General features: G+C 43.7%; 1 protein-coding gene, 1 non-coding gene and 1 pseudogene across 2 annotated transcripts; all 3 read right to left on the bottom strand.

The window, feature by feature from the left end:
- Positions 1 to 5,000: 5,000 nt before the first annotated feature.
- On the bottom strand, positions 5,001 to 6,361 carry RPS20 (ribosomal protein S20). Its single transcript, XM_070392758.1, has 4 exons — positions 6,239 to 6,361; positions 5,906 to 6,005; positions 5,553 to 5,626; positions 5,001 to 5,220 (listed from the first exon to the last, which is right to left on the bottom strand). The coding sequence occupies exons 1-4, from the start codon at positions 6,239 to 6,241 to the stop codon at positions 5,038 to 5,040; spliced, it is 360 nt and encodes a 119-aa protein (XP_070248859.1). The 5' UTR covers positions 6,242 to 6,361; the 3' UTR covers positions 5,001 to 5,037.
- LOC138993573 (small nucleolar RNA U54) lies at positions 5,692 to 5,757 on the bottom strand. Its single transcript, XR_011468297.1, has one exon. It is a non-coding gene; the product is annotated as a small nucleolar RNA U54 (small nucleolar RNA).
- Positions 6,362 to 12,675: 6,314 nt separating the features above from the next.
- Positions 12,676 to 13,777, bottom strand: LOC138993494 (small ribosomal subunit protein uS2 pseudogene; annotated as a pseudogene).
- Between the last annotated feature and the right edge of the window lie 725 nt (positions 13,778 to 14,502).

Genomic DNA, 14,502 nt, shown 5'->3' with positions numbered 1-14,502 from the left:
AGCTGACAAATAGAAAGCCCATGGGCTCCTGCTCTCTCTCTGCATCCTCCTGAGAGGGAGGTTTCAACAGAGACCCCTCCTCCTCGCCCCCAATACCAAAGGGACGGTGGATTTAGTTGAATTTTCTTGGAGAGATGTCCATGGTTATAAGCTGATTTTAAAATAAATGAAAATTATAGACAATAAGCACATTTCCTTGTTTAGTAAATGAAGTAGGATTTCCATTTTAATTCAACTCCTCACCATTTGCTGTTTGTTATAACTTCAGGAATTGTTCACTGATTTTGCAAAATTTTATACATTACTGTGATTATAAAAATATCTTAAGGTTGAGTAGATTTAAAACAATATAATGACCTTCAGTGCCATTGATAAGTGAGTTAAGGTCACAGAGTTTTGTGTTGTTGTTTTTCCTTATATACTTTTCTTATTATTTCAGAGAGGGAGAGATAGAAACATCAATGATGAGACAGAATCATTGATCAGCTGCCTCCTGCACGCCCCACACTGGGGATCAAGCCAGCAACCTGAGCATGTGCCCTGACAAGGAATTAAACCCGTGACCTCCTATTTCACAGGTTGATGCTCAACCACTGAGCCATACTGGCCAGGCAAGGTAACAGTTTTATAATTGAATGAGGTCTGAAGTATACATCACTGCAGGTGTGAATAAATTTCCACCAACTACACAGGCTTAATGACCAAGGGAGCTATTTTAGTAAATTTTCAAGTAAAAAAAAAAAATCGCCCTCAGGAATCTCTTCAAAGTTGCAGTTAAATTGTGCAATGATTAAAATTTGATGTAATAAATTTCATACCAATTCTGAGTTTCTGGGATTAATAAACATACAAAGATATTGTGCCGCGAGTGAGGTCTGGGACCTCCTGCAGAGCTGAAGAGACATTCTCAGAGACAGGGACAGGCTGGGTGGAGAGGTCCTGAGGGCTGGCCTTAATGCCACCACTCCTTACAAGGGGCCAGGCAGTGCCAGGGTAGGGCACCACGCTCTCTAGTCCCAGGTAAAAGGCAAAGAGAAGGAATGCCATAGCCCCTGTGTTCAAAAGGCATGAGGAAATGAAATGGAGGCAAGGGGGTGATACAATTCCCCTTGGTTCTGAAGAAGACCCAGGTAGACGAGAAGAGAGCTGAACATGGTCCCAGATTTATTTCATTATTACAGCATACAGCTCTCACCCTTCACAACACCCATGGAACTTTAAGGGAAGTAAGACAGAGAAAATAAGCAATCAGCCCCATTTAGTGGGCTCCTTCTCTTCCCTCAATGTCCAGGATATCCTGACCACAGATCTCCACGAAGGACAGTCGCAAGATGCAGGAGGAAAGGAATAGAGAAAGCTGGTTCAGTTTGTGCCCTTGATTCTCCAACCTGTTTTAACTACTTACTTAAAAAGCAGCTAATTACTGGGGAGCTGGCATGGGAATAAAAAGAAAAGGGGCCTTTAAAAAATAGTAAAAGAGGAAGAAGAGAATGGAAAATGCTAACAGTTCATCAGGCATCCTGTTTCTCTATCTGATACCCTACTATGTGTTGGCTAAATCAATTCAGTAGCATCCACCATCGAATGATAGAATTTTTAGATCCAACTTGGGGAAGGTTGAGCTTTTAATGTGTAATTATAGAAAAAAGGGTGGCCCTAACTGGTTTGGCTTAGTGGATAGAGCATCAGCCTGCGGACTAAAGGGTCCCAGGTTCGATTCCGGTCAAGGACATGTACCTTGGTTGCCAGCACATTCCCAGGAGGGAGTGTGCAGGAGGCAGCTGACCAATGTTTCTCTCTCATTGATGTTTCTAACTCTCTATCCTTCTCCCTTCCTCTCTGTAAAAAATCAATAAAATATATATATTTTTTTTAAAAAAAGGGTGTCCACATTAGCCCAACCAGTGACTCCCAGAATCACAAGAGTGTCACAGTAAGCCAACTAAGTCAAGACAAGAGGTATCTGGGAAAGTTAAAGGCATTCATATGTATATGAGGGGGAAGGAGTAAGGCAAGACATTTGTGAATGCCAATTTTTATAGGGAAGTATAACTGCAAAGATTAATGTCCTTGTACATAGACTAAATAATGTCATTTACTACAGCTCACTATGTAGAATGTTTATCCTCTTTGATCTCATCTGAATACAAAAATGATGGCATGGTTGTTTGTGGAGAGGCCCACAGGATACAGACCTTCTGTAAAGGATTGGGGAACCTCTGAGTTCTGGGATAAAAACTTTCCTGTATATTTACCTTCCACAGGAAGAGAACATTTTTTCTTTGGCACCTTCTCTTTTTGTCATTTTATTTTTTCCCTTTGGCGCCTTCTTAACCTGGTTCAGATCCCTGACTGATGTCAAATAGCGTTTCAGTACAAGTAATGTATATCACAGAAAAGAGAGCACCGAACTCTGTTTCTGTATCTGAACCATTGCTCATGTAAATGGTGAGGCTATTTCAATGCGAAAGTAAATGCATTCTCCATTCAGCCCCAATAAGTTTAGTACCCACCTGGCACCACAGTTATTACAGTATTATTAACTATATCCCCCATGCTGTACTTACATCCCCAAGACTGTTTTATGACTACCACTTTGTACTTCTTAATCCCACCTTTTTTCACAAAACCCCCTCCATTCTGGCAACCGTCAGTCTCTATCTATGAGTCTTAAACAGTTATCTTTAGATTAAAAATAAGAAAAAGAAAAAAATCAATTTACCTTCATTTATTCCTTTCTCTACATGCTTCTATTCTTTATATAAATCTGGGTCTGACCTATATAATTTCCTTCTGCCTGAAACTTTCTTCTAATTTTCCAGGAAGGTCTGTTGGCAATGAATTCCCTCCAGTTTTGTTAGTCTGAAAAAGTCTGTATTTCTCCTTCATTTTTAAAGGATAATTTCTTTCAACACTAAAGATTTACTCCATTCTCTTCTTGCTTGTATGGCGTCCATGGAGAAGGCTGCTGTATTCTTATCCTTGTTCCTCTATAGGCAAGTTACACACACACACACACCCTCCTTACCATCTGCCCCTGGATTTTTCCCGTTTTCTGTCTTTGCTTTTTCTACAGTTTGAATAGGATATGCCTAACTATAGATTTTTAGGTATTTAACTGGCATGATGTTCTCTAAAATTCTTGGGTTTGTAGTTTGGTGTCCCCAAAAATGCATGTTACAACTTTTATAATTATCCCATAGTTCTTAGATGTTTGGCTGTTTTAAATTTTAGTTTGAGAAGTTTCAATTGACCTATCAGCAAGCTCACTGACTTTCCTCTGCTGTCTAGTCCACTCATGAGCCCCTCAAAGACATTGTTACTGTGATGTTGACTTCTAGTTTGATTCCAAGTTTCCATTATCCATGTTCATAAATGTTACCTTTTTCCATGAGTCTTTCCCATATGCATGTTATTTCAAATGACCTTTCCCATAATTTCATTATCAGTGTCATATATGTTCTGATGGCTGCTCTATTTCTGTCAGTGTTCTTGCCTTCCGGCATACCTTGAAATGTTTAAAACTTGAAATCTGGATGTCTTACCAGGTAATAAAACTGAGGTAAATAGGTCATTTATGTAAGGGTTTGTTACTCTGGCTAGGAGCTGGAATGTGTTTACTGTTTGTTGCAACTATAAGCATGAATAGGCTTCAAATTCCTCTAGTGGGGTTTTTTCCTCCTCTCTTGATTTTGGGACTTCTCTTGAACTACTGTCTTGCAGCTCTCAGCTCTAATCCATTATTGCTAGTTACTACTTTTTAGGAAGTGCTAGGTCATGGGCGAGGGTTATTTTCTAATCAAGTCTCAGTATTTTAGTTGTCCCATCTCAGGGGTGTAGGTCAGAAGCATATCTGACCCCTCCCCCAGGATAGCTTTCCGTTTTTTACTCCCAGCCCCTCTCCTAGCTTCAGCATCCTCCAAAATCCCTGCTGACTATAAATTTTAGTTTTCTTTGAGACTGAAAGGCTGAAGGTTAAATTAGGGCTGGGTTCTCTTCCTCAGATGGGATGTTTCTGAACTGACTCTTCAGTCCCTTCTCTTGGAAGTCAGGCCTTTGTTAGGGAGAAGGGGCTCAGTGTTTCCCTATGGCTGTTTAACCCCAGACAATTAATAATTCACTCAGGAAGCTTTTTGGAACCCTTCTGGGAACCTACCTGGGGGGTCCCCCTGAGGAAAAATCTGTTAACTTATGGGCCCTACACCATGATTGTAGCCCGTTTTCACTTTCATGCTAGTCTGCAAGCAGCCTCCAATAGTCAAAATTGTTTCAGTACTCCAACAAGATCGACAGCAGCTTCTGCTCCAGGCATCCTATGGCTGTGACCAATTCTCTAGATTTGGGGATGGTGGCTTGCCCTGTGACCTGTTCTCTGATCGGAACAAGAAGTTTTGACATCTGCAATATGAATCACCATTAGCTCTTAATGCTTCATCTAGGAAATTGTTACAATCGGACTAGCTGGCAGTTAGGACTTAAAGCAGAAAGGAATCTAACTGTGGGATGCCTATTATTTAGCATCTAAGCTAGGGCATTTTTTAAAGAGAGAAACGTCCATATGAAATGCCCATCAGCCACCCCGCCCCCCACATGTGCCCTGACCAGGAATCCAACCACCACCTTTTGGTGTACAAGACAATGCTCCACCTAACTGCGCCACATTGGCCAGAACTAATCTAGGGCATTTTTGAGAGTAAAAGGGAGACTTCATTAGAACTCCTTACCAAAAGAAAAAATGTGTTGTCTCTGCTGTAGTCATTTTAAAATAAAAATCCTACACTTTTACAAAGCTGTTTATGCCAATGTTCTCAGGTCTCTAGCCAGAATTAAAACAAGCCCTACTATAACTATGGAGGTCATTTCTACTAATCATCTTATAGTCATATAAGGAAGCTCACATCACATCCACTGTGCACTTTAGAATCGTGCCAGAAACCTTTTATACTACAAACCAATATCCCCTAAGATCTGCCACTATCACGAATAAAAGTCAACAAAACTTAAACAACAGATAGCCAATTTATTAAAAAGCCTGATTTACGCATCTGCAATGGTGACCTCGACCTCCACCCCCGGCTCAATGCTGATGGACGTGATCTGCTTGACGATCTCGGAGGGGCTGTGCAGGTCGATGAGCCGCTTGTGGATCCGCATCTGGAACCGGTCCCAGGTCTTGGACCCCTCCCCGCAGGGCGTCTTCCTTGTGGTGATTCTCAGCGTCTGCAGGGGAGGAAGGAAGGAAGCCAGGCGTTTAGGGACTTAGGCTCATGGCCGGGGCACCTGGAAGCTACGCTGATGGACTCCCCCTTCGTTTCCCGGGCACCATTCCTCCCCACACAACAGGTTCCAGAGGCTTTCAGTTCACAGCGAGCCCCTTCCCAGCAACAGCAGCCAGGAGGCCCCCACCGCCGCCGCCTCTTACAATTAGATCCTCAATGGGAACCACCCTCCACCTGCAGAGGAAGCTTCGGGCAGCCAACCCCGCATCCCAAGCCAGACCCGGCCCTCCACAGCCCCCCTCGTAAGCAAGCCCAGCGCTTCGCTTCACTCACCTTGGTCGGCATCCGCACGGGCCCCTTCACCTTGAGGTTCTTCTCCTTGGCGCCTCGGATCAAGTCCGCGCACACTAGGGAGGAAGCACACCCTTCAGCTCCTTCCAAACGGCCAGGCCGCCCAGGAAACGCTCCCCGCCGCTGGCTCAGAATAGCGTACAGAACTATCACCGCCACTCAATGAGCAATCGTCTCCTCATCGCCAACTAGCAAGTGCAGGTCACAATGAAAATGAAATATCCGTCTTCTCAAAGGCAAGCGACCCGGGTCAGCTTCCTTCCGGGTCCATCTTGCACAGAACTAGTGACCCTCCCGGCCCTTCCGGCCCCATGTCTCCCCCCAAAGCTACCGACCCTTCTCCAGGGACTTGACGTTGCGGCTGGTCAGCGTGATCCTGATCCGGTGAATCGCCACCTCCGGCTCCACGGGGGTCTTCCCGGTGTCTTTAAACGCCTATGGCCCGAGGGAGAAGAACAGCAGAGGAACTTTGTCAAGTCTGCCGCTCCCGGGGACGAGCGTCAGCACAAGCCTCCCGGGCTCCTCCTCCATTGCTAGGAGCCCCGGGACTAGTGAGTCTCGGTTACTCACCGCCTCCCCCCAGCCCGGCATCCGTCCCCAGGAGCGAGCGAGGCGCGGGCCCGAGTCCCGCGACCGCCACCACCGCGCGGCGCCGCCCTCCGCCTCACCATGGCTGCGGCGCGGCTTCCTGACCGACTTGTTCCTCGGCGAGAGCGAACAGCGGTGAGTCAGGAGCGGGCGGGACGGAGAGGCGCTCCTGCAACCACGTCTTCTTCAAAGAGAAAGGCGTGCAGCCCGCGCGGCGCTTATATAGCTGCGCTCGGGTCTGCTTCCGGGTCTCGCACGTCTCTCCGCGCTGCCCCGGAAGAGGAATGGCCCGGTTGGCGCTGGAGGCTCGAGAGGCGGCTGCGCGAGTCGGGGCTGGAGCGCCGCGGGGGTTGGCGGGAAAAGCGCGGGCTCGGGCGCCCCCTGTCGGCCTGGCGGAGTCAGAGCCCCTGAGGATGGCCCCCGGCGCCCGCGCCCGCGCAGTACCAGGACAGAGAAAATGCGACCTGCCCTAAAACCTGAGAAACTTCTTTCTGGAGAACTTACCTCCAGGGAAATGACTTCTGTGTTTTTACAGTGCAAAATTTGCTTCCCATGCAAACCGAGTCACTCGTTCTCTGAGTAAGTGGGTAAGTTTTCTGAGTTTAACTCACATGGGGATTAGGAAAAATGCTTCCCATAACCTGGGCATGCTATTTTTAAAAATTAATAGGTAGTTATTTTTCATAGCCTGAAATATCCTTTGGCCTCCCAGACCTCTATAAGCATCTACATCTTTTTCTAGAAACCACTATATCTGGGTTCTCCCCTCCCGGGAAAATGAGGGCGAAAATGTGTGGCTGCCTGGATTTTCCTGGAGCAAGTTGTACATCTGGAGACTCAGACTATCTACCTGATTCTAAGACATGTTATCTCCTCTCTCTTCCCATAAAGTAATGTTGGGTAGGACCCTTCAAGATCTCACTAATACTGAGCATCTATAATAATCCTATATAATAAAAGACTAATATGCAAATCGACTGAACGTCGGAACGACCAGTCTCTATGAGATACACTGACCACCAGGGGGCACACGCTCAATGCTGGAGCTGCCCCCTGATGGTCAGTGCGATCCCACAGGGAGAGCACCACTGGGCCAGAAGCCCTGAGCCTGGCTCACGGTTGGCGAGCAGAAGGCAGTGGTAGGAGCCTCTCCCACCTCCACAGCAGTGGGACATCCCCTGAGGGCTCCCAGAATGTGAGAGGGCACAGGCTGGGCTGAGGGCCGGCCTCTAGTAAAAGCATAATATGCTAATTAGACCAGACGTCCTTCCTGACGAAGCCGGGACTATGAGGGAAGCCTGGGTCCCGGCTGCCAAAGGGAAGCCAGTGCTGGCAGCCTGGGGATGGAAGGCCTACTCTTGCACGAATTTCGTGCATCAGGCCTCTAATCTTTCATAATCAAGTATGGGACAAAGTACAGTGGGAAAGCCAAGAGTAGTCAACTGTCCTAGGCAGCCAGGAGTGTAGTGGGGACATATATACAGTAAACCCTTAATTTTGCGGACTTTGATTTAACAGACAAAATTTCCTATCCCTATGTCATGTGAAAATTAACACCCTGTTAATTTTAAAATGCTTTTAACCAAGATTTGCTTATAGTTAAATTAACAGGTTATTTTTTTGTTATTAGTTCGCTGTTATTTCTAACACATTTTAGCGACAAGGCCATGTGTTGGAAAAACCATCGTAGTAATTTCACCGACATAAATATTACCTTTCTACAACTGTAGTCTACATACTTATATCCAAGAGTCACGGCTTATAAACAATGTTCAGTGAACCATTAGCACGTGATCACTCGGTATTGGTTCTGTCGTGGACTTTCTGCAGCAGTTTTAATGTGGGCCTGTTCGATGTTGCCACTTACTGTGCTAAGCCACATGCCAGTTTGTGCATTTGTTTACTTGTGGTGACTGGTGAATTCACGCATTGACTACACCTGTTCAGTATAAATTTAAAATTACAGTAATACATATAGAAAGCCTTTGTGTGAAATTAAACTTTTCATGCACAATTCTAATTACACAAACGTGCCTACGTAAGTAAAAACAGGTAAACTAACTAATTTGTCCATTTTTAAACATACCCATTCGGAAAACCTACTTTATTACATAATGGACTTTTGGTTTTAACGGACACCTCCTCACCTGGAATTAGTCCGTTATATCAAGGTGTTACTGTCCCTAAATATGAAGGGCTGTTTAAATAGAATGAAGTACAGGGCAGAAGGAAGAGTAAATCATCTCATTATTTTACATGTGAACCACTGAGTGCAGAAGAGTCATTTGCTCAGACAAGGAATTGGTGAATGACAGCTCTGACCCCTCCAGTTAGGACTCTTTCTCGAACCTTTCTCTTCTGTTCCTCGGAAGGAAATTATATTTGAAATGCTTATAAAATAATAGCATTGATTTACTTATTGGATGATAACTGGCTTTCTTTGGCTTACAACGAATATATATATTAGATTTTGCTGACATTTAACAATTCATTTATGTGTGAAAATGTGGATATTGTCCAGTGGAGTTATTCTAAAATGTCATCCATTGGCTGTAAATATTAGTAGAATTTCCAGCCGAAAAACAAAACCCTGCATTCTTGATGTATTGGCTGTAACCAAAATGAGACTTCATAATTTAGGGCTTTAACTTAGCAGTGTATGGTTATCAGCAAACAAAAGTGCAATTGCTTAAGCTCCCCAGGATGTGATCAACCACCATTGCATTGGTACTGAAGGTGAATGCACATTTTCTTTTTTTAAATTTTGTTTTATTGCTTAAAGTAATACAAAGAGTATTACATATGTCTTCCCCCCCCCCCTCCCCTTGTCATTCCCCGGACCTCCCCTACCCCCCAGTGTCTTGTGTCCGTTGGTTATTCTTATATGCATGCAAACAAGCCCTTCGGTTGAATGCGCATTTTCACAGCTTAAGGCAGCATTCCCGTTTTACCAATGCTCAAAGGACAAGCAGAAATTCAATGATGGAGTGCTTGAGAAGGCCATTGGTGATTTGTTCCAATACCAAATATCTGCATCTATTCTTAGGCTTGCATTCCCCTTCAAGCACTTGAGGAAATGGAGAACAAATTAACTTCCCTGACCGTAGAAAAAGAATTTCAGTATAGACAAAGGCAAAATGTGGCCAGGAATGCATGGGAAAAATTGTTGATGTGACTGGAACTAAGGAAACAGCTGGTTAAGATAATATGAGACAAATGTAATGAAAACCTCACTATTTTTAAGTTGATAAGCAGTTTCAAATATTTTGTTGTGTTTTTTCTCTTGAAAGTTAGCAGCTGCTCTAGTCCCCAAGTCTTAATTTAATAAGTCATATTTTAATATTAGATGTAAGATATTCATTAAAGAAAAAGTGGAATTTAAAAGGATGCACAAAAGAAGAAAATGCCACCAGTCAGAGATAAACCACTGTTTATACCTTCAAGTGTGTATGTATCTCGTTATATTCTATACAGGATTTGGTAAGTTGCTTTATTCACAGAATATTTTGTTACAATACGTATACTTCTGCAACATCCCCTTTAATGACTGAACTATATGAATGGTTCATCATAACTTATTGAACTAGTCCCCTATTTTTAGACATTTAGGGTGTTTTTCTATATTTCACTCTTGTGAACAGTACCAGGGGATACATGCTTCTAGACTAATGTTTCTCAGTCTCAGCACAATTGACATTTTGGGCTAGGTAATTCTTGGTTGTGAGGGACTATCCACTGCATTGTAGAATGTTTAATGACATTTCTGGCCTTCACCCACCAGATGCCTATAGCAACCTTTCCTCTCCAGTTGTGACAATAACAAGTTTCCAACATTCACTCCCCCCTTAGCCCCCCACCATGAACCGCTGCTGTAGATGAATCTTTTAGCTCATTTTAAATATCTTGGATCAATTGCTACATATATTTATGCATTGATAGCTTAATCAAAGAATAAGCATATTTTAAATACTTTGGAATTGGGTAAATTGCCCTCAGGGAAGGTTATACCAAATAGATAATTATTCTAGCAGTATGATGGAGATTTTGTTTCTTTGTAAAATTTAAAAATATTCCTAAGACCATTACAAACTTGAATATCTCTAGCCATCACCTTCCATGACCAGTTGCTGTAGTTCTTTACAGTTATTTGTAAAGACTTTTACTGCAGTTATTTGTGTCTTCCTGCGTTCGGCCACCTACTGGTCTTTTGCTGCAATGACAATGTCGTCATACTACTTCCAAAAGGAAATGTGCAGCATGAAAAACTAATTCAGGGTACACGTGTGTATTTATGGATAACGTTATGACAGCAAAATGTCAAATGAATGTGCACGACTCTGTTTAGACACTGTTTGCTGAGATTTTGGTCTAAATAAATTTATGTTAAAACGTTGAAGTCTGAAATTGAAGAAAAGCCAGAGAGTTTTACCAAAGAATGCTATTTGCCTTCTTTTGTGAGATGATTGGAACCTATGGCTTTAACCACACAGCAATTCTGCTGTGTTGCTTTTCTGTGCTGGACAGCCTCAACTATGGCCTCAGTGACCCCAGTGAAATTCTGCCTGGCTGGTGTGGCTCAGTGGTTGAGCATCAATCTATGAACCAGGGCACATACCTAGGTTACAGGTTCAATCCCTGGGGTGGGGGGGGTGGGGGGGAGAGAAACAGATCAATATCTCTCTCACATTGATGTTTTTCTCTCTCCCTTCCTCCCTATCTAAAATCAATAAAAATAAATAAACTCTTTGTTTAAAATTGCCTCATTTTGTCATGGATCATTTTGCTTGTTAAATTTTGTGCCCTGGCTGGTTTTGTGCAGTGGATAGAGCGTCAGCCGGTGGACTGAAGGGTCCCAGGTTCGATTCTGATCAGGGGCATGTGCTCAGGTTGCGGGCTCGGTCCCCAGTAGGGGGCGTGCAGGAGGCAGCTGATCAATGATTCCCTCTTATCATTGATGTTTCTATCTCTCTCTCCCTCTCCCTTCCTTTCTGAAATCAATAAAAAATATATATATTTTTAAAAGTTGTGCTTAAAATTCACCAATTTAAAAAAAAGTTGCATTACAATATTGTTTTTCTTGATTACTGAGGTTTTTTGCGCCATAGCAAATGTTACACCGAGGTGAATACCTCCCAAGGCCTCAGCCTGGTCCTCCCTCTGATGGGCACATGTTGGAAGAAGCAGCTGTGGTGCAGCACAGGGGACACCGGAAAGGAGGTGGGAGGACATTCGCAAGTCCAACTCTACCACTTACTAGGCATGCCATCTCTCAAGTCATGTCATCTACATGAGCCTTACTTTACTCATTTGTAAAAGCAGGGTGTTGACCTAGATGATCTTCCAACTATGAAAATCTATTGTGCGGAACCAAACAGATTCAAGGCTATCTCTTCACCATTAACATATTGCCAGGTGTGCAAGATGCCTTCTGCCTTCTCTATCCCTCCTTCCTGCTCCCAACACCAGGGGAGCCAGATTTAGAATGGGTGTATGTGTGTGTGTGTTGGGGGTGGGGGGCGCTTAAAATAGCAGAGAAAGGTCTTTTCTCCCCATTTCAAGTCCTTTGCTCTGTGGTGACTGTCCATGTGATTTGGCCAGGTATGTACAGTCTCAGTTCTTTCACTCAAATGTGACCCAATTTAGATTATAAATGTTATGAGCTTACTCCAGGAGAAGTCTAACCCATGATAGTGGAAAGCTTTGCATTGGATCCTCTTAGAGCTTTAAACAGTATTTGGCACAGATTTAATAACCTGAAGTTTACGAGATAGTCATAGGCCCTTTCCTAGATTTTTATTAAGGGATGGGGAAAGGTGATTTGACACAGTGCAGTTGAAATCAGTTACTGGGGTGGTGGGGAAGTGGGAGGGAATGAAAACTTTTCCATGTCTATACCCTCCTGGATTGGGACTCATCAAGAAATTGATTGCTAAGAAAGACCTTCCACATTCTGAGATTATTTTTTAAAAGTTATCCCTGGTTTCTTGGAGTAATTTTATGGTTTCATTATGGGATGGATTTAGAATTATATCAAACACCTTTTCATTAACTCAGCAGGTGTTTATATGATTTTTCTTTTTTTGATTTATTTTGATCTATTAATAGGTTGAGTCTTTTTTTTTAAAAAAAGGAATGTGTCTTTTTAAAAAATACATATATTTTTTTATTGATTTCAGAGAGGAAGGGAGAGAGAGATAGAAACATCAATGGTGAGAGGGAATTATTGATCATCTGCCTCCTGCACACCCCACACTGGGGATTGAGTCTGCCCTGACCAGGAATCAAACCATGACCTCCTGGTTCATAGGTTGACACTTAACCACTGAGCCATGCCGGCTGGGCAAGGCACCCTATTTCTAATATGCAGTTCTTCAAGTACTCGTGAGGTAACATTTTCCTATTTTTCTTATTTGTTTCCTATATGCATCTTCTTTCTTTCCTTTTCTTAGGAACTTTCTTTTCCGTCAACCTTATTTCCATTCTGTTAAGATTTTGTGGAAGAACAGCTTCAGATCATTCAGTGATGGTTCCTACCCCTGAGTGGCCTGAGCAGTGGGGCTGCAGACCAGTCTTCAGTCGGAAACTGCTGAATAGGCACACACATGCCCGCCTTCAGGCCCGTCTGCAGCCTCAGTTGAGCAGCAGTGAACTTGGGCGCTGGAGCAGTCCATCCACCCTGAGATTCCTCCTTGGTCACAGCCTTTGCAGCAGTGCCTGCTCTTCCTTTTCAGCCTCTTCAGGATATCTCTAGACGTAGTGATCAGGCATGACTTCCCATGGTGTTCATGGGAGAGGGTGCCATGTGTGTTCCGTGCTTCCCAGGCCAGCATCGACCACATCAGACCCACTGAGTGAGCCTCCTTGTTGTTGCAAGGGATGGCAAAGCCCACATAACACAGAGGAGAGTCTGTGTTACACAAAGCAACAGTAGGCAGGTTAACATAAGATGCCTCTGTGAGCCGCTGGGGGTCAGCCCTGGGATCATAACCACCAGAAGTCTCGGCTCCAGGAAGGCTGCCTGGATCTGGTTGGTGAAGGGTCCAGGAGTGAAGCAGCAGCAACAGGAGGGCTCCAGAGGCAGCGGCAAACTTCAGCACAGCTCGCTGGCCATATTCCTGGGTGATATGCCTGACATCAGCACAGCTCGCTGGCCAGTGTCCCTGGATGATATGCCTGACATCAGCGGGGTTTTCAATGGCAACAATGGCACAAGCTGCCAGCAGAAGCTTCTCCCAGGTTCTCTTCAGAGTTTTTAAAATATATATATTTATTGATTTCAGAGAGGAAGGGAGAGGGAGAGAGAAATAGAAACATCCATGATGACAGAGTATCATTGATCGGCTGCCTGCATGCCCCACTCTGGGGATCCAGCCCACAACGTGAGCATGTGACTGGAATTGAATCCGGGACCTTCCAGTCCCCAGTCCAATGCTCTAGCCACTAAGCCAAACCAGGTAGGGCCCTCTTCAGATTTGTGATGTAGATGCCATCACTGTTCCTCTTGTAGATGTACTGTTGCCTCTGGAAGTCAAGGCTGGTGCCACCTAAGTGGGTTCCTGCTGCCAGGAACTTGAGGACATCCCCGCCTTCATTTACAGAACATCAAGGGGTCTGGACATTGTGAGAGTTTCCCTTTACGTTACGGGTGAACCGAGAACAACACCATACGGGCCCCTCTCTGGGTAGCGAGGAACAGGTATGTGCATTTTCTTTATCATGAATTGACTTTTTGAGATTTTTACCCATTTCTTGCCTTGGCCGGGTGGCTTGGTTAGAGCGTTGCCCTATACACCAAAAGGTTGCAGGTTCGATTCCCAGGCAGGGCACATACCTGGGTTGCAGGTTTGATCCCTGGTCTGGTACATATGGGAGGCAACCGATTGATATTTCTCTCTCACATCAATGTTTCTTTCTCTCTCTCTCTCTCTCTCTCTTTCTCTCTCTCTCTCAAATTAATAAAACAACAATATATCCTCAGATAAGGATTAAGAAAAAATAAAGGATTTTCTTCATTTTTTTATTAGGGTATGATGATGTTTCATTTTTATTTGTGTGTGTTCTTTATAGAAAAAAATTAACCTATGGTCAGTCACATTTTGAACAAAGTTTTCTCAGCCAATTATCTGTATTTATTCATATTTTTATATCCAGAAGTTATACTTTTGATGTAATAAAATATGGCAACCTCCTTTATAGTTTTTTCACTGCTTTTATAAAAGCTTAGGAATTCCTTCCTCCTTCTAGTTTGTATTAACTATTCAAATCCATTTCTTCCAGTTTTACAGACACTCTTTAATCCATCTGGAAATGATTTGGGTATGTGGTATGTAAGTTATTTATTTTA

Source organism: Myotis yumanensis, unplaced genomic scaffold (genome assembly GCF_028538775.1).
Source record: "Myotis yumanensis isolate MYYU_CA2020_CCGP unplaced genomic scaffold, mMyoYum1.0.hap1 SCAF_15, whole genome shotgun sequence".
NCBI lineage: Eukaryota > Metazoa > Chordata > Mammalia > Chiroptera > Vespertilionidae > Myotis > Myotis yumanensis.
This window is presented reverse-complemented; position numbering and strand designations above follow the sequence as displayed.

Coding starts and splice junctions, on each gene's coding strand:
- RPS20 (XM_070392758.1), bottom strand. Junction 5,627..5,905: donor CGTCAAGTCCCTGGAGAAGG/GTCGGTAGCTTT, acceptor CTTCCTCCCTAG/TGTGCGCGGACTTGATCCGA. Junction 5,221..5,552: donor CCGTGCGGATGCCGACCAAG/GTGAGTGAAGCG, acceptor CCTCCCCTGCAG/ACGCTGAGAATCACCACAAG.